At 38.1% G+C, this 26,467-nt stretch overlaps 1 protein-coding gene across 1 annotated transcript in view; it reads left to right on the top strand.

The window, feature by feature from the left end:
* LOC121944090 (metal transporter CNNM4) overlaps nucleotides 1-22,894 on the top strand; it is a 56,309-nt gene extending 33,415 nt beyond the window's left edge. Inside the window, 3 exon segments of the mRNA XM_042487763.1 lie at nucleotides 9,647-9,743; nucleotides 19,421-19,599; nucleotides 21,850-22,894. Coding sequence (XP_042343697.1) covers nucleotides 9,647-9,743; nucleotides 19,421-19,599; nucleotides 21,850-22,110 — 537 coding nt within the window. The 3' untranslated portion in view covers nucleotides 22,111-22,894.
* The last annotated feature ends 3,573 nt before the right edge of the window (nucleotides 22,895-26,467 follow it).

Here is a 26,467-nt window from a genome sequence, read left to right as displayed (position 1 = left end):
TAATATTTGAATTTATGAGGTGTTTTATTGCCACAAACATTTTATGTTATGTCTTATGTTATCTTTTATTTTATGTTTTTTAAATTAATTTATATCCTTCCTGTGTTAAAGTCCCCATTTCTGATGTTAAAAATTTTTAAAACAGCTTTTGAACCTAATACTGTCTTTATACGTAGATTAAAATGTAGATTAACTTAACACAGTTCAATAACCTCATTCCTACATAAAACCCACCTCTGCGTAATACCACAAATATACTACTTGCCTTTTTGCAATAGTGGAATTAGAAAAAGATGAATTTAATCTTAAATTTGGTTGAAATTTGTCTTGAAAAAGCCTAAAAAACGTTAACTTTAAGTGTCTGATACCTGCAGACTGACTGATTACGTACATGCATGCTTGTTGGATGCCTGTTGTGAGTCACTTGGCCCAAAATTTGCCTTTGAAAAGTGTCGACAATGTGCAGGAACTGATCATCAAATTCAGGTGAAAACTACTTTAAAGTGATCTCTCTTTTTCTTTGTTACTAAAACCAGAAAAACTTGAAAACAAATCATCTATAAAGATTGATTCCAGTTTCACTGTGTTGTTTTCATAGTTGTTGTCATCGTTTCCGTTGGTAATAATAACACAGCGGGGACTAAGAACATGGCCTGAAAGAAACCAGATAATGAGAGAGGCAGGTTTTAAACAAACAAACCCCCAGTGTGTTTAAAAGAGAAAATAAAGACAAACTGTATTATTATCAGCTGAGTTGTGGGTGTAAACATCCATAGTAATTTGCAGAACAACTGTCAGGAGGGCTCGCATCCAGTTTCTCCTTCAAATAAAGTGCTTCAGATAATCTGACTTACACGCTGGCTTGTTTGATCAGCTGGTGCTTCCTGCCTCGTTATTATAGATCCCTCGAATTGTTTCGTAAACACAATGGCATGCTACGCGAGAAAAACAATGGCCAAAACGATAAAATTAACATATGAGTTGTAAATGAACTGGAATTATACTTATACTTGGACTTGGATCAACATCAGGTTTCATGTGCTGCTTTTTACGAGCTTCTCAAACCTTTGAAACAGAAACTAATTGGTTTTGATTTCTCTGGAGCCGGTGAGCAATTTGGCAAAAAAATCAGTAAAAGATGACAAGAAAATGACCTGAAAATTATTTTTAAAAAGAGGGGAAATATTTGATTAATATTCTAATATATTATTATAATTATATATCTGAAAAAATAGAATTAAAGAATTTATTTTTTCAGAATTTTAAAAAATATATGTATTTATGCTTATTTTCAGGTAGTTTTCTTGTAACTTTTTCCTAATTTTTAGGCCATGTTTTGTTGAGTTGTTTATTGTCTTCACTTATTGCCTTTTTTTTACAAGGAATCCAACCATATCATACAGGTTTCAAAGGGTTAATAGAGGCTCTATTTCAGGACTCATTTCTCCTCTAATGTCCAGAACATTTTACTTTTCAGACCTCCAGGACTCATTTCAGCACCTTAACAAGCTCCCTTGCTTTACTCTCTAACTTCCCTAAATGCTCTATTGTTATTATTATTATTATTATTATTATTATTATTACAACACTTTGACTGACAATCCTCCGTCGTCGTGACTTTACTTTTCTGTCTTCGCGTGTTTTTTTGTCACAGAAACAGAAACTCCTCAGACTCCTCGGTCGAGTTTAACTGATCACTCAGGGTCACACCGAGGGCGGCGTTTGAAAGTTGTTGGTTCTACATACATCAGCACCTCGATGTGCGTCACTTTGATGGATAGAGACTGTCAGCGGGGGCACCAAGTTCGTGCTCACGTTGGTATATGAGTCATAACGCGCAGACTTGAACTTTGGCCAAGACCCACCCACAGTGGTGCAGGTCCTCGCACATGTCTGAGCAAAAACACACAACCAGGAACTCACACTCCTGTTGAGCTTTGAGTTAGAAATGTGTCAGAGATGGTTTCTTTACTGTAACGATGTCAAAGTCTCTTCTGAGCTTTAATAACATCCTCGGCAGTTTTCACAAAACTCATCCGCTTGTTTTTTTTTCCTTTAGACACGTGGTGCAGATCGATTAAAGGTGACTTTCTCAGGCAGAATTATCCATGTTTTCTCTGTTTGTGTGCACACGTATTGTGATTATGATGACGTAGAGCTGTCGCCTCTGGCCAAAACATGTTTTTAAAGGCAAATAAAGTCCAAAACTGCTGTTTGATATCGCTATTGTCTATTCCAATATGGGGGTGTGCCATATCATATCATTCATGATAATACTGGTATAATTTTTATTATTTAAAAAATTCATATAATCAATATTTCAACTTGTTGACATAATGACGTCATAATATTTTTACTTTTTACTGTAAAATGCAGCTTTTAAAATCATATAATAGGTAACATAACATATAATCACTAATTTAATACGGAACAAAAAGAAAACTGCTTCTGTGTTATTAAAAGGTAATCTATACAAAATCAAGTTTAGGTATTGCAAAAAATAATAAAGAAAAAATACAAACTCAGAACAGCATTTGCCAAAGAAATTAGTCATTTACTTGATCATGTGATAAATCTAAATCCTTTACATCATTTATAAAGGGACTCCATATATTTTCGAGTGCCGTTGACCCTTTTATGTAAGTTCTCTTTCTAAAAAAAGGCTTGATAACATCCGTCTTATCCATTGATTAGTACTTGGCCTGTGAAAGTTTTTCCTCAAAGTGCAATACTTTTTTTGGCATAAAGCAAGCTAAAGTCTATGAAGCCTTTAGTTTGATTTAAGACCCCTTTTAAACTTTATTAACTGGCCTTTAAAAAGAGCTTTATAGATAAATTTTACTATAACAGCATTTACTGGATTTGGCTGAAGAAGCTTGTGGGAGTTTTTCTGTTTATAGTGAAAAGAAATGATAAAATCAGTGTTGTTATTGTTGAGCAAGTGTTTGAGTACTGTCGTCTGTAACCAGCACTCACTTGTTCATTGTGCGACAGGCTTAGGGACTTTAACCCTTTGAAACCTGGTTTCTCTCAAACACATAGAAGTAAAGCGATGAGAAACTTTGGAAATGGCCCTAAAATTTGCAAGATATTAGACAAAAGTTACAGGGAAAAAAAGCAGAAAGAAGTAATGATTTACTGGCTGCCATTGTGTTGAATGCATGAGGTCGCATTTATTGGTCTGGCGCAGTGCATTCTGGTAGTTGTAGTTTGTTTACCTCTATAGACCCAAAACAATGCCAAAGTCCTTTTTCTTTGTTTTTTTCTGGTCATGTAGCACCAATTTAAAAATATTTGTATCGTTCTGCTGCTTAGACAGCCTAGTTTTATGCGAGAACCCTCTTTATATGGGTGAAATACTTTTTTTAAGTGGTTTAGAAGCTTAATTAAAATTTGAGGCTGGGTTTATTGCAGATGTTGTAGACTGAGGCTGCAGAGGCTGTGAGGTCAAATCCTCCGGCACACTGAAGCCTGAGTCCAGGGTTGATGCTCTGTGATATAGTGTCAGTGCTGGCTCACAGCGACCCACCATGGTTTTTTTTTTTTTTTTTTAAGTTGTTTTGTTGGGGTTTTTTTTAATAAAAGTCCAGCGTTGGTGCAGTATATTGTTCCAAGTGTTGGCAGGCTGTTCTGTGAGAGCAGATCTGGGAAAACGGGTCTGACCGGAGCACCGGCAGGCTTTACACCTCTCACTCCTGTTCTCCGCCTCCCCTCTGTTTCTATTCTTTCTCTCCTCCCTCCCCCGCGCCTCCCTTTTTAAATTAAACACCAGCCACGCAGCCGCGTGGACGGCTGCAAATCACCCACAGTCAACCTGCTGCAGGCTCGTGTGGCATGTATGAGTTTTTTTTATGTGTGTGTGCGCGTGTTACAGGCTGAAGTATTTGACCCCGGCTGAGGCTCGCACACATGCACAGGCGACCATATGTTGAGAGGTGATTAGCATCTTTCTAAATCTGCTGATATACTTAAAGTGGAAGAAAGCTGGCGACAGAGTCAGAGAGGTTTAGCCTTTGCATTAAGTGTCAAATAAAGAAGTCATGCTGCTGTAAACCTCACATGCGGAGAAATGCAGGATTATCAAAGAAACATCAGGAGGACAGATTAAGACAAAGTTTCCATGGCATCCTGGTGTTTGATTTATTTATTTTGCTGACTCTGTGTATCTTGTAGCAGAAGCCAGAGGAGGTTTTACAGTGAGTGTCTGCTCCTCACTCGGCAGCAGGTTGTCCTTGAGCGAGGCATTTGACCTCTGCTTACTCATCGGCCTGTGGTTCCACTGAGCAGGTGTGAATGTGTGTAACTGGATGAATTTGGACCTGTGCGTTACGGCAAAGGCATTCATGCCTCATGAATTAACCTTTAAAAATCAAATATAAAAAATAAAAAATAAAAAACATAAGTTGGAGGTGAAAATATAGCCCCAAAATAATATCACAATATTTGCCCTTTTTTGTTATAATGATATTCTTGATGATGTGACAAAAAATGGAAATATATTACATTATTAATTTCAAGAACATAAAAGAGTAAGACGCATAGTTTTATATGTCAACGTGAATCAAATATTCAGTAAAAACGAAATAAAAAATAGATTTTTTAAATGACGATTAATAATAGAATTTCAGTAATTAATCGCAATTTATCACATTTTTTAATCACATCTTTTCAGTTTCTATTATTTTTTTAATAGAAATGAATCTAAACCCTAAAAATCTTTGCACACTACGTCCGTATGTATCGTATGTGGTTTCGCGCATTGAAAAGGAACTTATCTGCCTGTCAGCGCTGAGCTGTCCTCATCCTCTGTGACATCCTCTTCCCCGACATCATCATCCACCCAAATATTACTCTCTGACCTGTTGAAAGTAAGCTGAGTCATGAGATAATAATGTGCGCCCCGTCTGTAGAGGCTGTAGAGGCTCCGTGCTACATTTATTGAGCAGAGGCAGCAAACATTTGTAGGTTTTTTAGCTTCTCAAATGTGAGGATTTGCTCATTTTGTCAGTTTTATATCACCATGAAAGAAATATTTGTGGAACTGCAACTCTGAGGGTTTGTGATCGCCATGTTTCACAACTTTAGGGCATTTTTTAGACACAATAAGAGAATAGAAGTACTTTATTAATCCATTGAGGGAAATTGTTTTGTTACAGCAGCAAAAGTAGAATAAAATAGAAGAGAATAATATAAAACAACAACAATAATAATAAAAAAAGATATGTACAGTATGCACAGAGAACAAACAAAAGGCCACAAAGATTAAAAAGAGAAATTAAAAAAAATGTGCAAATAAGTATGCAAAAGTGAAGATGGAATTAACTGATAAATCAAAAAAATGACTTAAATTACATTTATTTAATCATCGATTGTTGGGATGTTGAGGGGTTGGTATCAGGCCAAAGATGTATTGTGATGAGAAAAATGAAGCAGCAGAGTAGTCGTTCTTGTGCTTCAAATGCGTCTGCAGTGTGAGAGGAGCTTTCATGGACATTAGAGTGCAGTTGTGATCGGTGTTGGCGTCGGCTGTGAAGCGTTTGCCGTTGAGCCGCGGGGAGATGTCGTGAGCTTAATTCAGCACAGCGTCTGTGATGGGAGCAGCCTACTTTGTAACTTCAGTGACAGATACACCAGCAGCCCCCCCGCCTCCTCCTTCTGTAATATCCAAGCCAGGTTTCTAAATTGGCACACACCCTAAAATAGCACGAGGGGACGGTTATATCAGATCGTTTATGTTTGTAAATCTCCGTGTCGTTTCATTCCAGGAGGTCTTAAAGAGAAACACACACACAACTTAATAGTGACGGCTGGCCTGATTTGACCGACTCGTAAATGTAAAGTTGTTGCTTTGCTTAAGAACCTTGTTTGTTATTAATCTGTAAATGTTGCTGCTTTAATGTACATTTTAGTAAAACAAATGTCATCTAGTAGACCTCATAAACTCTTAATTTCTCCCCTTAACATTGTAGGAAAAAAATCCATTAATTTTCGTCAAACGTCTTCTGTTTCTTCATTTTTCGTCACTATTTTGATGCTGTATGAGTGAAATATACTTGTCTAATAAGTGATAGGTTTTATGGCTGCGCTTTTCCACCAAAAGGAAATATTCTAGATTTTTTGTGCATCACTTTTTACACTTCCCTTGTGTTGCTTTCAGACTTCTGTAGCAAGTGTTTACATTTTTGAAACCTGAGCAAATTGGTGTGATTTCTTCAAAAACATGGAAGAAAGCCAATGAGCGATACGTAGAAATTTATTTTTTGAAAGTTTGGGGAAAATGCCTGGGGGGGGGGGGAGTTTGGTAGAAACTCTCTTCATAATTATCATATTTCAAAATTACTATAATCTTTAAAGCACCTGGTATTTTTTTAAGTTTTCTTTAAAAAAAAAAAACAGTTTTCATGTATTTTCCTTGTACTTTTTACTTATTTCTTGCTAATTTTTCTGTAATTTTTTTTTTTATTGTTAATTGCCTACTTCCCATTTTTTGAAAGATGTTTCAATGAATTAAGTACAAATTCCTGCAGCCAATCAGCCAATTCTGACATATTTCGCGTTTGGAAACCCTGAAATTCTGACATTATGTTAAAGTGTGTATGATTTAGAGGGGTTTCCAGTTATGAACTGCAGATTGCATCCAGCTAAAACTTCTCCCAGCTTGAATTACTTAAGTTTTTTTTTGTGCAGGAGGTTTTCACTGGGAGCTGAATTATCTGCAAAGGTCTCTTCCTTTCCAAAACGGACGGATCAGGTGATTTAAACCGCTAAACACCCTGAGTGAAACAGTTTCGTGTTACAAATCAGTGTAACTCTGGAGCTGCTCGTTGCAGAACGGCCGATGCAAAAAGCCGCAAATGTCCTCATCTAGAGCCAGTGTTTGGTTGTCTGTTTTGGGCTTCTTTGGAAACATGGTGATGCAACATGGTAGTCTCCGTAGACGAGGATCCGCTCCCTTTGTAGATGTAAATAGCTCATTCTTAGGTTACGAAAACACAACACTTCTTATTTACAGGTGATCATACACTAAAGAAAGCATAATTATTATGTCATATTTAATTTCTGCCAATACATCCACCTGAATCCTTCACTCTGTAAGAATACACACGGTGACTTTGTAAAATCAGACTCCAGCGGCAGAGTTCATACTCCACGGTGGAGCCTCAGATCACTAAAATGAAATTGTACCTTGGATGAACGATCTTGAATTCCTAATTTAAACCGTCTTGTTTGTCCTTTTCTCTTTTGTCCCTCTTTTATTTTGCCACCTGTTCTGCTTTGATCAGCCCAGTCCCTGTGTGTGTGTGTGTGTGTGTGTGTGTGTGTGTGTGTGTGTGTGTGAGTGTGTGTGTGTGTGTGTGTGTGTGTGTGTGTGTGTGTGTGTGTGTGTGTGTCGGAGGGGTGTGGGGGGATAAATGGAGGGAAGGAGGGATGACAGTGTGGATTAACTGTGCTGTGTTGTTGCTGCAGTTCACACATTCCAGCAGGCCGATTCAGGCCAACTCACTGTACCAACACAGAGGCCTCCTTAACCCCCCTCTGTCCTCTGTCCTCTGTCCTCTGTCCTCTGTCCTCTCCTCATCCCCTCCGTGACTCAAATATCTCCATCATTCTGCTAGATTGTTTTTTACAAACAACGTCCAGCAGGTCCGCCTCCCTCCTTTCCTCATTTGCATCCCATCATGCCTCTGCAGTCACGTCTCTTTTTAGACGTGTGAATCCCGAGTGCTTCATACCGTCTGATCGAGGCCAAAGTAAACATGTTTCCTCCCACAGACGATGCAGAGCCTCTCCAGAGAGCAATCACTAAGACATACTGTACGCCACCTCGCTTTGACCCGTGACTGCAGCTCCCTCTAGAGGCCCAACCGTGTGATGTCACAGAAAACGGACAGTCAGGGTTACAACGCAGAATCAGTGATTTTATAAGAGTTAGTCATCGTCACCTGCAGGTCTGTTCAGTGCTAATTTAATTAGTTAATTAATACTGGTTAATGTTTATTTAAAAAAAGGATATAGCATATTAATTCAAATGTAAATATGCTGGAGTTAGCAGGACTGCTAATTTACACCCTCAGTCGCAGGTAGCAGATATTATAGAAATAAAGAAATAGATAAAAGAAAACAATACAACAATTCATACAGTGGACAAAAGTACATTAACAGGAGCAACGTAAACTGTACGGCTGCATATGCAGGTGCAAAGTGTCTTATCTATGTGCAAAATGTGAAATTCAACACGTGTTGGTTGCGCAAATAATCATGGATCTGTGGATTTGATGATTGACAGAAATCAATCTTATCATTTTAATTATTTTTAAGCTTAGAAAAATAAAATAAGCGACATGCGGTACTTGACAAACCTGATGAATTTGTGTCCTGCCTGCCCCTCACTTACACACCTGAAAAAAGATGTGTGAACATTTCTTTTGTTCTGAATTATTTTTCAAGCAAAAGTTTCTCATGTCCGGATTTGAAGCTTTTCTTTGTCATATTTGATAGTTAATTGAGTATTTTGGGGGTTTGAAAAGCATTTGGACAAATAAGGACATTCATATAAGTCACTTTGGACTCAGAGGAATTGCAACAGCCGTTTTTCATATATTTTGTAACATTTCATACTGTTTATTGACTCTAGACGACAGTTAATCTGCACATTCACTGATAGTGAAAATCACATGTTGCGGCCCTGCTTCTGTTGTGGTGGAGCTCAGGAGATGATGTCAGTACTCGACAGTTTCTTGACCCTGAAGGAGCTGATAAGCTGCTCAGATATTTCATTCATATGACTTAAAGTGGATTTTTTTGTGTGTCACATGATGCGTCTGTGGCCTTTCATCTCCAGAAAAAGTAACACTCCAGTGGATTTTTTTGTGACACAAAATAAAATAAAAATTGTATAGAAAATGTTGGATAAACATAAAGATATCTGCAACTGTTCAAACCGTTGAATAACATAAAATATACTCTAATTTTATTTAGAATTTTATTTACAACTTGTACCTACCTGTGTTCATTATTTCATTTAATTGTTATTTGACTGGACCAAATTGAGCATGCACAGAGAATTGCACAATTATTCAATGCAATTTATCATAGCATTTAACTACTATGGTTTCCATTGGGGTTTGCAAATGAAACATTGACATGACGTTTTCCAGTTTACAACACTGGTGTAATTTTATTGGCCTTTTGTCCAGGAATTTCATTTTAGGATTGTGGTTAAATCCCTGATGAACTTGACTGCAACCACGAGGTGACACAAAAACTAAGAAGGGAGAAAATCATTGAATGCGTGCGTGTTTTCACTGAATCAAATGTTAGACGGTTTAAACGTGTACAGATTGACTTTCATAGTTCTGCTTTTTTTTGTCTTCTGCTGAGTTAACCTTTTTTATTATTGTAAAATAAACACTTAAAGCTGCTTTTTAAAAAATCTGTCACTACATGTGATATTTCACAGACTGAATTAACGACCGAGTTTGTGCAAAGAAAGAAAATAACTGCTTCACTGTCACTGTTATGACATCAAAATGATGAGCTGCAGTTTGCAGAATAAATCCCACCTGTGATAAAAATGTTGTTACTGTTATATTTGTAGTTTCTTACACGACGTCCATATTTTTTTGTTGTTTTTTTTCTCATTCAGGGTCGAGTGGAGGTGGAGGCCGGCAACGAGAACATGAAGTTTGAAACCGGACCTTTCTCTTTCTACGGTGTCATGGCGCTCAGTGCTCCCACACTGGGTGAGTCCAAAACCTCCATCTCTCCTCTCCTCTCCTCTCCGCTCCTCTCCTCTCCTCTCCTCTCCTCTCTTTCTCTCCCTCCCTCTTCTCCTCTGTGAATGCTTTATTTAATTATGAGTGCACTTTTAATTAATCTAGAAGGGTTAAATTATTATCTGCAGTGTGGCGTCTCAGGTTTAAACACCTCTGCTGCCACCTGGTGGCAAAATATTACATCTCAGCAGCCTGATCTGCTGATATTAATGCTCATAAAAATAATGATGGTTTGTAGCAGGAACATTTAAAGTGAAAAACAAAGTCGACCACCACACACCGAAGAACTTCACTGTGACTTTATTCAGAGCGAGCAACGCGTTTGGCCTGTAGCTCCTCATGTTCGCTCAGTGAAATCACGAGTCTTCACAGGTCCGTTAAAAACACACGAGTCACTAATTATCAACATTTATTTATCAATAACATATTTTCTAAAGTGAGCACAATCCTAAAAAACATTAGGCAAGGCACATTTCATACAACATGGCAATTCAAAGTGCTTTACAGAGCAATAAAATCTAAAAGCATAATAAAATATATGGATTTACAATAAAAGAGAAAAGAGATAAGATATAAAAGGTCAAATCAATTACTAAATCTTAAAAAACCCCTATTAAAAATAGCAAGAGGTGCAATGATAAAAAGATAATTTACCATAAAACAGCACAGAGATCATGACTTATCATAATCAGTGTGACAATATTTACAAAATAACATTTATCAAATAGAATAGTTAATAAATAGTTAATAAAATTGCACATTACACCATTTTATCACAATAAGGAAACTATTTGCTATCCAGCAGACTAAATGACTTAAAAAGGATAACCTTTTTAGGAAAAGTGTTCATTTTAATCTGTTATCCTATTCCAGAGAGCAAAAAGCTTTTCAGCTGTTATTTTCTTTATTTTAATTTTATAAAAATAGTTGTGATCAGGGCCGTACACTTCAACCCAGTGTAATAAAAGATATTGGGATTGTGCGTTTCTGCGAAGCACAGATACGTTAAAATTCACGGCTGTGGTAAAGGAGGACTTAAAAAACACTTTTTTGTTGTGGTTAGGGAAAAAAATCAGGTCTTAGAAGAAAATACCCAGTTTTGGGGGCATAATTTTCTGCATAAAATACAGCAACATCTATGTAAACAACAACCGCTTTTTCATGGCACTACCTCCGCTGAAAAACTGCAGCAGGTCCCTTAAATCTACAAAGGTGACTTTCCAAAAAAAAAAAAAAACCCACAGTTTTGTTGTCTGTTGGTCTTTAGCGTCGGTCCGAAGATTGGCGGGCATCACGCCATTATGACACGCCTCCGCCATCCCCTCCACCTCCCTGTGACAGCTCATACATCTTTATTGAATGATACACATGAAACATGCAGATGTAACACATTTGTGGTTTGCAGAAACGTACGATGCGAACATTTTCTTCCTGCGACTGGGCTGCACATTTGACACACAGTAACAGAACTACAGAAGAAAATGCAGCTCAAAATAACAAAGATTAAGTTATTTTCCACTTAGAATTACTGCAGATGTATGTTTGTATCAGGTGGGACTATCAGTGAGTGCATGAAAAAAGAGAAAATTATGCACATGATATACTTTTATCTCATAAACCAAACATGAAGCAGTTATAAGTAGCTTAAAACTCATTTATGGATTTATTTTTAAGAATACCAGACACACGGACACATTTCTCCAACGTGCCCTCCCTTTTTGGGTTGCCCTCGACGACCTGCTTGAGAACATCTGTCCACAACAAACGGATGTGAAATCCCAGCTGAAAAAATGTGCTCTTTGTACTGAGTGATATAAAAACCAGATCATTTAGGGAGGAAGGTTTGGTTTGAGTTCACTGAGGGAGGCTTCGTGTGTTGGAGGTGGATTTTGTGACCTTGTCACCTCTCTCCTCCTCTCTCTCTCTTTCTTTATCTCTCACAAACGTTCACTCCTTTAAATACAGAAACTTCTGCTTTTCTTTTTTCTCTCTCTGCCAGTTTTCCTTTGTTTTTGTGTCTCTGTGTACTTTTTTGAACTCCTCATTTTCCTTCCAAATCTCTGTCTGATACTCGTGGTACGTTTTACTTTATTCTGCGTAGTTTGTCCTCGAGGCCGTGAAGAAACGACCAGCATGTCAGAATTTTTTCTTTTGCCATGTTTCACATCATCTCTGATGAGCTTTGTGACGTCGACCAAAAGGACCGAAAATAAGTATTTTCATAGTACACACTGAAATGTGTCCTTAGCACAAAGTACTATATGGAAGCTGGGACTTAATGGCTGGTCAGATTTCTTTATATCTTTGATGATTTAACCCTTTGAAACCTAAGCAAATAAGCATGCTTTAAAAAGTCACTGAGCAACTTGGTAAGAGATGAAAGAAATTGAAAGAAATTAGGAAAATGTTACAAGAAAATTACCTGAAGATAAGCAAAAAAAAGTAAAGTAATAAACAAAAAAAATTACCCGTATAAAAATGTTAAATGAGAAATAAATTAATACATAGATAAATAAATAAAAATCAATATTTTTTTTCATGTAATTGAATTACTATAAATATATGATATTAACAAAAGTGAAGATTAAGGCCCCCTCTTGTCTGATCACTTCTTTATGTCATGGGGTTTTTAACAAACCCAAAAACAGTGATCACTCGTAGTTATGAAAGCAGTTAACCTTTTGAATCCTGGGAAAACGTCCGGTTTCTTGTGCTGCATTCAGACACCTTTCACATGATATTAAATCTTCGAACCTGAACAAATTGGTTTGATTTCTTTTGAAAACACAGCTAAAAAGTCACTGAGCAACTTGGTAAGAGATGAAAGAAATTGAAAGAAATTAGGAAAATGTGACAAGAAAATTACCTGAAATTTAGATTAGAGAGAGAGAGGATGAAAATTCTAATAATTAAAAAAAAATAGGTGAAAGTGACCAGAAAATTACATTCAACTATAAAACTACATTTATTTTTATCATTTTATTATTATTATTATTATTATTATTATTTTATCTACATATTTAGACTTTTTCTTCTTCTTTTTTTACATTTCTTTCTCATGTTTCAAAGGGTTAAAGGCACCATGAACACCTAATTTGACACATCGACCACCTGGAAAGACTCAAATGGCGTCTGATCCCGGCGTGACTCTTTCCTTTTCTTTCTATTCTCTTTTTATCTCAACTCTTAACTGCTCTCTCTTGCAGGTGCTTCAGGCAGAGAGATGTGTGAAGCATAATTTTTTTCCATTTTTCTCACCAGCGTCATTCTCCCATTTCATCAAAACAGCCCGAAAAAAATTCACTTCACCGTCACACACAGTGCAATGTGTCGTGTTGTGTTCCTGTTGGAGAATTTCTCCTTGGTTTTGCATGTCTTCGCCCAGTCTGGACGCAGATCTGTCTCTCTGTCTCCCACTGTCTCACTCGCTCTTCCTCCCTCCCCTTCATCCCCCTCCTCCCTCTGTCCCGTCACTCACCTCCTCCTCCCTCCCATCTCTCCTCTCAGTGGCTGCACCTCGTCCTCGCCACCTCTCCTTTAAGAGGTTTTCTCTGTTCTCTCGGTTGCCAGGTAAACTCCGGCATGTCTGGGTCCTTTAACACCAACGAAGGGCGGGACTTTTGGGGGGAGGGTGGGCGGGCCTGGCGCTTGATTCGCCAGCTATTGCTTCAAAAAATTTTTGTTGCCTTAGAAATCTGTCAAAGGGTAGACTAACGCCTGATCACAGAGGGAGGAAAAATGCTCTTTGTGGGCTGAAACACTTGATTGTGGGTTTTTATTCACACCCCGATCAGCGACGAAATACCTGCTGTGACGTCACTGATTGTGGCCGAAGGTGCAGCATGTTGACCCCACATGCAGCAGTGCAGCAGCACATTGTGATTCAGTGTAGATTTACCCTTTTATGACAGCAGAGACCTTCAAGACAACAGCTACTTTTTGGTAAATAAGCTCTTTGTTCAACCAAAAAAAAACATCCAATTTACATCTGGTTTTACTGAGTCATTCATTTGCATGCATTGTGCAGAGCAGGTGTGTAGGAGGCAACGAAGAGGTGGTTGGGTAATCTATTCTTGGCGAACGCGTGTAGGTGGAGGTCAGCGTTGATGGTACCGTATGGCACGAATTTAAAATTTACTTTCTCTTGAAGGTTTGTATGTTCGGATTAGCAGAAGGCAGCGTGAGGATTTAGATTCTCTGGAAAAAATGATTTTATGAGAGCTAAAATGATCTGTTATCACAGAATCGTGTGAAACTGCAGAATGGAAATACTAAAATTCATGATGCCTGATGCCGTTACACAGTGGTGAAATGTAACTAAGTACATTTACTCAAGTACTGTACTTAAGCACAGTTTGAGGTACATAATTAATTCCATTTTATGCTACTCTAAACTTCTAATCTACACTACATTTTGTAGATAAATGTTGAACTTTTATACCACGACATTTAACTGACAGCTACATTCATACATATGGCTGACATTATTAATGCAAAATATATATCAACTAATGAATTATGATTTATTATTATATGTTAAGCTACTCAGCAGTTTATTCAGTAAATAAAATTAGAAAAATAAGTCAAATATTTTATGCATCACTAATTATAATACAGTAATGTAATACTATTCTGAAATTTCACATTAATCGCGATGCACAGTTTTACTTTATGTACATTTATTATATTTTGAGGTGATACTTTTGTACTTTTACTTGAGTGCAGTTTTGAATGCAGGAATTTTACTTGTGACAGAGCATTTTTTTAGTGGTTGTACAGAAGTTTAAGACAAGATTCTTCCACCGCTGTCATTGCCTACTTTATCCTACAGAGAGCGCTCACAACTTCATTTTTCAACTAAAAAAATGTCAGAGCACAAATCTGAGCTGCGATGATGAGTCAGTTTACTGATTAACCAATAAACTGATCTTTTAAACGTGAAATTCTAAAATCCTGAGGGTTCAGTCTCTGAAATGTAAATATTAGTCAGTTTTCACAGTAAAAGATAGAAAATTAATAGAAATTTAAAGTTGACACATCAGGCTCTGGGAATTTCTGGGAAAATAATCTGCAGATTCAGCATATTTGCTGGATGTCTTTCAAAATCATGGGAATAAGGCAATGAGCAATTTTACAAAAAATGATTCAACAAATCTCAAGAAATTATTATGAAAGTACACAAATTACCTAGAAATAAGAAGAAAAAAACAGAAGAAAAAAGAAAGAGGTTAAAATGTTTTGTGTTACATAACTTTAAATGATATTTTTTTTTTAGTATTTCCTGTCCATTTTCTTGTACCCTTTTACTTTTTTTTTTTTTTTACTTTTTTCACAGAATATTTCTTTCCAAGTCAGTCATTACTTTATTCCACCATGTTTTTAAAAATTAGAAATTAAACCAGTTTTCTCAGGTTTCAGATTTAAATGCTTGTAAAAAGCGTCTGAATGCAGCACATTAAAACTGAAGTAGATACAGGTACTAAAGGATTGATATCCTCATATTATCTGTCATTATAACAAGGTACAAAAAAATACAAAAAAAATATTTTAGAAAATCTTTATGGAGTATTTTTTGTATGTTATGTGTTTATGTAAAATAATGTTGGTGATACATTTTTAAATTTTGAAGTATCACTCACATTTGTATTCAGAGTGGAGACGTCTGTCTGTTTCAGTGGTAAATACTGTTTGATGGGTCACATTAATTCTGGTAGAGTTAAATATATCCAGTTATTTAGATATGTTGTCACACTTTATTACCAGTATAAACAGGAGTTCCTCATTTGAAAATAACATCTGCGACATCTCTCCTTACGTGTGTGATGCAACCCGTGTTTCAAAATCGTTGTAGTCTGAGCTTGGCTTAAGAAAGTTTATCAAAGAGCTTATCTGCCAAAAACGTCAGCACATTTCTCAAACTGGGGGCACTTCGGGACAGGAAATGATCACGTGGCACCGCCAAGATAAAATGGAGAAGGATAGGACAACATCACGAGACACCCAGATGGGACTTGAAGCTCCTCGAGGGGTTAAGCTGTCCGCTCTTTGCAGCATCGACTTTGTAAGCATCCTAATAGCTTCAGATGGTTTTCTCCTCTTTTTTTAAGATTTGTATCTAGGTGTTGTGAAGGAGAGAACTTGATTTGGAGTTATTGAGATGCAGCCGGGGTTATTTATTATTTGTGGTTATTGTTGTCCTATCCCTCGCTCTCATGGTGTAGTATAAACGTTAGTTTTCATGACTTAAAATGCACTGATTGCTGAAATAGATTGTAGTATTTTAGAGCACAACAAGTAGTTTTTGAATTTGACAATCACAAATTCCCAGTTCCAAATATAATCCCAGTTCCTACTCAGTCTTATAATTATGAGAGAAAATGTCTTTTCATTATAAGATGCGGCATTAGGGTAGGAGTGTTATTTGGAATTGGGTTCATCACTCATCCAACTTGATTTTTAAAAACACTAACTCACCCTGCAATCATCAGGTCACAAGTAGAAAGTTTGTTTGCTTTAAAACCATCGCTGATATATTTAAATACTAAAGATCCAGAGGGTAACTTTTCTATAAGTTTTAACCCGAGAGAGAAAAGCTTAAATCCATCAAATATATACATATTTATTTTTTTAAATGCACATATGGTGTATCCCTCTCTGAGCTCAGTCCTCCTGAGAGCAGATGCTCTTTAACCTAATCATCTAAACAGATGCCGAAATAAAAACCGGCGTATGTTCTTAGGTCAGAGGGAAGTGTATCTAAATTTTTGTTAGTATCAACATTTTGGAGACGTTTAATGGGACAGAATGAGAAAATGGAAAATCAAGAAACCTCATACGCCATGCCCGTGGACAAAATAAACAGCTCTGCGATTTCTGACGTAAACAGCAAATTACTGCCTGATTTAATAACACAAATATTTAGATGTATCTTGGTCACACGAGTGCTAAAAAAAAAACTTACTGTAGCTCTAAATGTTAAACAAGTACTGAGTGTTTTGGGTTTTGGATGGTTTCTAGGTGGCAGCCATGAAGTCTATATTGGGGGGGGGGGGGCAAATCTGCAAATCTTCCCCTCAAAAAATTAATTTAATAAATTATCTCTTCTTATTATATGATCATAGACTCATTTCCTTGTTTTCATATGATATAATTAATCATAAACAACTATAGTTATACAGTAGTTTAACCTGTAATTATGCAAATAAATCAAAGCTTGTATTGTTTACATTTTATGCAGCACTGCAATATCTTATTACACTTAGCTTATATGATATTATAGTTTTCCATGTTTTAATACATTTGTATTTGTACATAAGTATTTTTTTAACCCATATTTCCCAGATAAGCCCCATTGAGATTACAATATCTTTTCCAAGGGCGAGAGACAGTACTGTGTTTGACATTAGCGTTCTTTACGCAGAGATCACACTATAGAGCTGATACAAAGTCCCTTCTTTTCGCCGCCCTATTGTGTAATTTTAGACAGCATGCCGGCATCACAGAAACAAAAGAGGCGTGACAGGCGTGATGTTTAACACAACAGCGACATTTAACAATCATGTCGGCAGAGCTTTCTAAACAATAACAATAATAAAACAATAACAATCATTTACCTTCACTTTTGTTCGGCGGGTGATCTCATCCTCTGCTCAAAGGGTAAAGAGCTCCTGAATCTCATCATTTTCCCAATTTTCAGACAGTTACGGCCGCTCTTTTTCCTCCGTGAGTCAGAAGCTAACTGCTGAAGAGAAGTTGCCTGCTGGATCTTAACGGTTACTGTCTCGACTATCAACATAATAAATATTGTCTCATGACTAAGTGAAATCTAACCACTAACGAGAACATTAGCCGTAGATATCCTGGATTAACTAGCGAGCTTAATACCCTGAAAGCTAACGCAGTTGACGTGTCCAGGTAAAACAGTTTCCTATGACTCACTGAGGCCACCTGCTGGACGACTCACACCTACTGGTAATAATACACAGCAGCTGGTAAACAGCATGTGATGTGTGTGTGTGTGTGTGCGTGCGTGTGTATGTGACTCTTTGATAGTTTGGATAAAACAAGCATCCCAAAATACAAAATAACAGCCATACAGTCAGCTGTGTGACGCACATGAATGTTAGTCATTGTAGTTTCAGTATGTCTGAGCAGAGGTGGAAAATAACTACAGGACTTCTTTTCTATTATGAGTTATTATCATTAAGGATGCGTGAATAATGACTAAGAGTTATGCATTAAGAAAACCAGTTTGAACCTGTTTGAAGTAGTTCCAGCTGTTTTAATTTGTTCTTTTTTTAACTTGGACTGTAGTTTGTGGAGTATTTTCTCCTGGGTGTTGTCCTTCTCTAAAGCTACAGCTGGCAACTTTTTGTCGTATTTGCTTAAACTGTCACTGCATACACACAGTGTTATATGAGACGGATAATCTGTGGGGGAAAATTAGTACCCTGCCCTCTCAAATTGCTTCTGATACGATTACTGCTCCCGAATAAAAGCAACCATTCAGAGCGAAGGAGCCTTTAACGCAGCTGTCAGTTACACAAATTGAAATTAGGAATATAAAATATGTCTAATGGAAACACGTCAGTTTTGAAAAAACTCTCATTTAGCGTGAAAAAGTTATTTACGCTCGCGTGAGATGTTATTTCAGGCGATTTGAAAAAGCCATATTTTGTAAAACTGCCATCATGGAAGCATTTTTTTTCACTTTTTTACATGATGCTATGGCTATGCGCTTGTCGGTAGCAACTGGTTCCCTCACGATGCAGCAGGCGCTTAAAGAGGCGTTATTGCATCTTATAACTCTTAAAAGCATGTGCGGGTCATCCGGACGTTTTGAATCCACAAAAACTCTATCAGCTCCCAGAAATCCTTCACACGTCGCCGCTCCGACATATAAGGGGCTTGACTTACATTATCGCACGAATAACTCGTCACCTTCAGCTGGAAATAATGACAGCTGGCGCAGTAGTTAGTGTTGTCCAATATTGTCCTAACCCACATAAAGTGATTTTACTTTTCATGGATTAAAGTTCTTCATCCATATAAATTTCCACCTCTGTTATTGCGCCGTTATCTTGCATCTTGCACTGCTCAGTATTCAGTGAAATCACTTTGTTTGGACTGTATGTGAGTAGAATTACTAGTTTGTTGTTTGTGAGGCATCTTTGAGTCACGGCTGGTTATGCTGTTGGAAACTTTGTGTCACCGCCTGTGGGTGTGATACAAACACCAGTTTGCAGCTGTGATAGTGAAACAGAGGGTATGTACAGCAGTGATGAGTGAAATAACTGAACTTTAACACCTTTTTTTTTTTTTTAAATCCCCTGTCTCTCTTGCTCTCACGGATCAGATTCGTCTAGATGCTGTTTTATGCGTTCATTACACCTTGTGTGTCACTAATTAGTCATTCATACCATTAATATTAACCCGCATTTGTACACTGCATCTTGTCCTCTCGAGGTCCTCCATTAATCTGCATCATAGAGCCGTTATTTCATAAATGGCTTTGAAGCAGTAGTGTAAAGCAGCTTTCTGTAGTGATTGACTATGTTTGAATGCAGGGCAGCCTGACTGATCTTTTTCATGCAATTCCATCTTTTACAAGCTGCTAATAGTCTTTTTTCTGTGTGTGTGTGCAGAGTTTCGTTCACCGTCCCACCTCAGCGGGTTGAACCGCACGGCCTCTCTGAGCGGAGCCGACCGGACGGAGTCGCTCTCCGTCAGCGGCAGCAACAGCCAGCTCAACAACAGCATCCCCTCGCAGCAGTACACGCCCGACTTCTACGTCCGAGCTCTCAGCGACCTGCAGTTTGTCAAGGTTGGTTATAAATTTTAATCTTTGATAGAATTAGGCAGTGAAAATTTGGTTATGACATACCATGAGTATCATCGATTCACGGTTTATTTGAAAGGGACAGATCGCATATAAAAATAAAGATGGACAACATCTCCTTCCTCCCACTGTTCAAAACTTTAGCAAAAATATCCCGGATCAAGTGCTGCCATCTTCGTCATTTTGAGCTAAAGTCTTTGCGGTAGGGATCCTCGTGGTATGGCGTTCCCACTGTCTGACCAGTCGTAAGCGGCGCCGTTAATCGTGAGCGATTGGCACACACAGCTGTCAATCATGACGTCACACTCCATTTTTACAGCATCAAATACCAAAACCAAAACTTATCAGAAAGATGCACACTTCAGCAAACATCAGTGTAAAAAAACTAATTTAAATTTATCATTTTATGAGTAATTTATTTGATGGAAGCATTGATCTTTAAAACCTGATTTATGATCGAGAGCTCGACACTTTTGGTGAGTGTCATTCAACAGAATTTACAGCTGTGCATTGTTTTACGGTCCTGGTCTATTTCTGTCACGCTGAGTGAAGCGTAATCTGCAGTTTCAAATCACACAAATATCGTGGTGTTTTTCTATGTTTTTAACTTATTAAGAGTATCTGCATTGATCGAATTACATTCTCCGGGTGCGCCAGCTGAAAGGAAAGTGTCAATGACACATTTTCCTGTTGAAAATAAGTGATTTCTGTCAAGTGACTCATCAAAAGTGACCTCTGACCAAAGTCCACCAGAGCGGTGATGGTGATGATTCACTTTTGGGGAGCTGTCACGTCTTAAATCAGTGACATAGACAAACTGAGATATCCAGTGCAAGAACCATCGTGTTCATAACACATGGGAGTTTCCAACACCAACCCTAGAAAGGCTTTTATGGAATTATTATATAAACAGTGAAGTAAAAAGCTGCAAGATACAATAAAACATGAAAAACATTACATGTAAAAATAAAGTAGAAGAAACAAACAGTCGTGGAATGTAGCTAAATACAATTACTCAAGTACAAAATTGAAGGATTTGTACTTTACTTGAGTATTTTCTTTCAATGCCAATATATCAGCTACTGTTTTGCCAAAAATGTTATCATTCAATTCACTCATAGAGATGGCTGCTTTTCTGTGTTTTACTTAACGGTAAACTGAACATGTTTTGGTTTTTGGCCATTTGTCAGACAAAGTAAAGCTATTTGAAGATGTCACGTCGTACGCTCGTAAATCTGGTGGACACTTTTCACAACATCAGGGTTTAAAGGTCCAGTATGTAGGATTTAGTGGGATATTTTGACAAAAATGTAATATGATATTCGTAACTATGCCTTCGTTAGTTTATAATAGTTGTTTCTGCTTTATGACGACTCCCAGTCTGTTTTCCGCCATCATGACCTCCTTATACATTTTGGCAAGAGTTCCACTTTGTCATCAGTCCAAGAAAAAACAAAATCTTGGGTCTTAAGGCAAGACACGCTGAGATGACGGTCGGCCGTCGGCCTGTTGGTCTGATCGCTGCGTTGAGTCGACGTTGAGTGAAATCACTTTGATTGACCGTTCAGCTCAAGAAGAAGTGAGGAAAGTAAACAAAAGGCTGAAGTGAAGTGAAGAGTGAGAAACACAGTTGTTATATGAGGTAAGAGTATTTTTCTTTAGCCATTGAGCTCTTTAGCAGAAACGTTTCCTGGTAGTTTGTGTCATTGTTCACTCTTGCACGGTAAAAAAATGTTTTTTCAACAGTGTGTTCTGTGCTAACGGACTGACTCGCATCAAGACGGTTTTCCGGCTTCCTCTTTTTGAATGACGATGACGAACAACCACCGTGTGCTAGAGTAGTTATTTCCTCTCACGCAGGCGCAGAACGTTTGTGACAGTTAGCCGCCAGTTTTAGCGTCTACCGTGTGTTTATGTGCAGCTTTTTGGCTGAGACACGGCAACGCATCAGCTTTTTTATCCACTATTTCTGTGACGTTGGTTTGGTTTGTCTGGGCCTTTACTTTTCCTCCTTTTTGTAATATTTTCTGTAACTAAGCAACTAACTGCAGAATAGACAGTCTTCTACCCGTTTATGCAGGAACGTGAATATTCGTGTGATATTTGTTTTCAGGCGTGTAATTGTGGACGCAGATTTATTCTGGAGGTTGTATTTGTGTATATGTGACGTCAAGCTTTAACCTGGTAAACCAAAGACATCAATTTCAGCTTTGACGCCCTTCGTCTTGCCTTCAGATCACACGCGCCCAGTACCAGAACGGCTTGATGGCGTCCCGTCTGGACAGCACGCCCCAGTCCCCAGAGAGCGGCCACAACACGATACGCCTGGATCAGACCACTCCTCCCGCCAACACCGCTAACACCACCATCACGGACCTGGGAGCAGACTCCACCCCGACGGAGAACGGACCTGACGAGACGACGCTTCTCCTCCTCAACGAGCAGAACTCACCGCACACAGCCAACCACCACAGCCAGCTGGAAAACAGCGTTTGACCCCTCGCCCCCACCTGCCCGACCCCCCTCCATACTCTTTGCACGCATGCACTACTACGCTCGAATGTATGCTGAGGAGGGGAGGAGTGTGTGTGTGTGTGTGTGTGTGTGTGTGTGTGTGTGTGTGTGTGTGTGGTGTGTGTGAGTGCAGACACACTGACATAAACAGACAAGCCATGTGCGTGCATATTGTGTAAATATGCAAAGCTTAAACACACACGCACACATTTCCATCATAAACACTCATGTAAGGTAGTTGAGCGACGTAAAGGAGTATCTGTATGTGTGTGTTTGTGTGTGTTTGTGTGTTTGCACATGCTCCTTAATGTATTAACTCACGACAAACATCTGCAGGACCTGCTTGTCCGGACCAGAAAGCTCCTCCCTCTCTCGCCCATCAATGTTTTTCAGAGGCCTCGCCGATTTGCGGGCTTCGTCCTCTGTGTGTGTGTGTGTGTGTGTGTGTGTGTGTGTGTGTGTGTTTTTAAATGTGTGTGTGGCTTCCGATTCACTGTCCCTAATCAGAGACTCAGGGAGACTCCGCCCTCCTCCTCCCCCTCCTCCTGCTCTTTGCCGACGACATACATACATACATGCAAGTGTGGTCCAACCCGCAAAACGAAACCCGCCGCCGCATGTGTAGCACCCTGCGTCCCCTCCTCACCATCCATACAGCTAGAAGACAAAGACGACCCGAGCATGTCAGCAGAGTTCAAACAAAGTAATATATGTTCCGTAGAAATTTATAGTGAGATATTTATTGATGAATTCTGTGTGAGACGGACACATTTTTTGGGGGGGGGGGGGGGGGGGGGGGGGGTTTTAAGGTGGATTTTTTTTTTTATTTTTCCTTCTTGTTTCCTGGATAGAAACTGTAAGTAGCCCAGAGCCTTCATCCCAGAGTTGTTAAGAGATTTAGCAGCGATAGACAGCCAGTCTGTATCGTGATTAAGACAATCAATATGATGATTATGAATGTGTTGAATTAAATGTGTAGGGTACGTTAACTGCACCCCCCCCCGTCACCCCATGCTCTCAAACAGACGCCTCTGTGTGACGCGCTTTCTTCCCCGGTGCCTCGATTTTTAGTTCTGAAAAGGCAGGTCGTGCAGTTTTTGCAAAGGCGTTTGAGAGCACTTTGACTTGGCGAGCTCTTTTCTGCTTTACAAGCGAGAGGTGTTTGTGTGTGTTTGTGTGTGTGTGTATGTGACCAAAAATGGCCGTCACCAGACTTGGTGGGAACAGAAACCAAAAGAGGGAAGCGTGATCACATTCTGACTAGAAAATACTTTAAGAATCAGAGACTTTATTTATTGAGTTCGATACGTGTGTGTACATATATTATTGTCGATGAGGGGGGAGGAGAAATGTGATTTTTTATTTTTGCCTCATTTTGAGATTTTACATGTTAAATGTTCGTTTGCATTCAGTGGTTATGTTTGGGGTTTCCTTTTTTTTTGTAAATCAGATTTAGGGGAAGGGGGTCACTCTGAACAGCAAACCTTTGTTATTTGTATTTCTGCAGCCAAACTCGCCGCTCAGCCCCCCGACATCAGCCAACTTTTTATCAGTTATTACGGGAAACAATGTTGTATATTTTATGATTATCACAATGCATGTTTTTCACAGAACTACACACACTCCAGTTATATTTTACTGTACCTTCTGAGGAGATTTTAAAGGAGAAATCTTTCCTGAAACTCGTAAATTTTGTGTCTTGTGACGGATTTTTCTTTGCCTGATGTCTAGCAGAACCACAGTGAAGTGTCATAGATAATTTCTTATATATATATATATATATATATTATATATATATACACAACATTAGAAGTAAATCATACATCAGGTTTTTGTTTTTATAACCAAAGACAGACAGCTGCTTTCTAGTTGTTATTTTTGTGCAAAGATATCTATGGTAGAGATTGAGTGCAGCCATAGGGGAGGTTTTTAGTAAGCACTGCCCATACTGTTTTTTGCTGCGCTATCAGTATCACCAAGTTTTTCTTTTTCTTTTTTTTTTTTACACTTAAAGTTTGATATTTTTCAATCTGGAACCTATTTTCTCTTGTTTTTTTTTTTTTTTTTTGTTTTGTTTTGTTTTGGTTTTTTTTGTCTAAGTGACTAATGGAGACATCAATTTTTGAAGCTGGGCCATGAATGAGTGAGACGGCTGCAGACGGCAGTGGTGAAACAGGCTGCAAACCTAAGCCTGTCAGCGGCAGAAATAAACACTTTTAGTGGACGAAAATTTACTGCGAACATGCCAGAAGGGGTTTAATTGGAGCTTGTTTCATAGCTGCAGTCTGCAGCAGTCTCACTCAATACTGGACCTACTTGAAGAATTGTTGTTCCCATTAGTCATTTAGACACAAAAACTCAGGAAAATAGAGTCCAGGTTTAAAAAATTACTTAATATATACTAATAATTAATTAATATACTTAATACACATAAATCGCAGGTGAATCCAACAAGTTCCCGGGAAACATAGGGTAAATAATACAAGGTGAAGGGAAGTGGGTTCACCAAAAACATTTTTGTAACTTAATTTCAGAGGCACACGTCATCACAAACGGAATATTTCTGAGTTGGTAAAGTTAGATTTTTTTTTGTTTAATGTTGCTGCTTTTCTGAGATCAACAGCATCAGATCCTCAACCAACAGTTTCAACATCTGTCAATGAAAAGAACAGTGTGGAAGTAAAACTACTGAAGCACGGCAAATATGACGTTTCATTCTCCAGCCAAAATTAGGATTCCTACTGTCCTAAAAGAGGACTTTTGAAGCACTTTTATTTCCATTTTCTGAAATGAATCTGAAACAAAATGCTTGACATGAGAAGGTGGCTTCATGACTGTTTCCAGATTGATGAGCATGACTTGGTGCTGTGAGGTTTTCAGTGGGAAAAACTTAAATGTCACAAGTGTTTCTAGAGAAGAAAGAAAGCAACCTCCCTTTTTAGTCAGTAAATTTCAGGTTTCGATATTGGTAAATATATTTCTCAAAAACCCATTTACATAAAAAAGGTTTTGCCTTTCAAATGAGCACGTGAATATCATGTGAAGCAAGCAGCCGGTGTCTTGGAGTAGCCAAGAGCATTTATTTGAATCCCTTTCTGTGATGTGTTTGAGTACGAGATGACTTTCTGCCAAAGACTCCAGCCGTGATGATCTACAGAATAATCGACGGGGTGGTTTATGGGCTGACGCGTTGTAGGTCTGGTTCTGGTGTTTTGTCTTTTCAACATTATGCCAACGATGCTACGATTTATCTACAAGTTACTGTTATTTGAGCTCAGCTCGATGCTTTGTCAGTTAACATGGGGAATGCTCTATTCAAGTCACAGTGGGGTTTTTTTTTTTTGTTTTTTAACTAAATGTTGGAGGCCGTTCTGGAGGCTCTCTGAGCTCGTAACACAGTGTGCCTCACACTGCCTTAAAAACACTTCAGTTTGAGTCTGGTGTCCAGTTTACCTGATCCTTTAATACACTGTGGTACTGTCCAATTTATTTATTTTTAACTGGAAAATGTTCACAGTTAAACTGATCACACACTAAAATCACATCAGACTGTATTTTTTAGAACATTACTGGTTGAGTTAAACTTTAGTGGGCGAAGCCAAGAAGTTCGCTCACTAGCAAAGAGGGCAAAAGATGGAAATCTGGTCAGAATATAAATAAGAAGAAAAACTAAAATACTATTTTTTTATGCACTGGTGATTAAAGTTTGATTAAATGTTAAAGTGATTTAATTTTTTTTTTTTTTTTTTTTGGTGAATATTTGATTGACTGTGTCATGTGCAGGTCGTTTTATGACAGATCAAAACCAATTTAATGTTTAAGATAATCTTAATTCTTCAGTCATCTACTTTTCATGAATATCTCAATAAAACTTCTGTATTTCAACCCAATCTTCAGAAAAATGTTGGAACTGTACATTTCTGCAAAGCACAGAACCCTAACATTCGCACATTATTATATATAAGTTGAAACTCAACATTATAACGGCACTTGGGGTAATGTGTTGTTAGGTTTTGGCACTAAGAACACTTGGTTATGGTTAGAAAAAGATCATGGTTTGGCTTAAATACCCAGTTTTGGTGAAACAATCCCTGCTGCAAATGCATAAATGTCACAGTAAAAAACAACCCATTTTTGTGCCTCTATTCTGACTCGCTAAACAATATCATGTTGCTAAAAAACAGTACATCCGGAGCCTAATTAGTCACTAGAAACGCAGCAATGACTCCCTGAATTACTCACGCTTTTGTTTTCTTTGGTCTCAAACAGCCGTCTGCAGCCTGGCTGACAAAGTCAGCTCATATGATTATATGATACGATTGAAACATGGAGTGTCATA

The sequence above is a fragment of the Plectropomus leopardus genome, chromosome 6, assembly GCF_008729295.1.
Source record: "Plectropomus leopardus isolate mb chromosome 6, YSFRI_Pleo_2.0, whole genome shotgun sequence".
Lineage (NCBI taxonomy): Eukaryota > Metazoa > Chordata > Actinopteri > Perciformes > Serranidae > Plectropomus > Plectropomus leopardus.
The sequence above is the reverse complement of the archived record's forward strand: the minus strand, read 5'-3'. Positions and strand labels throughout refer to the sequence as shown.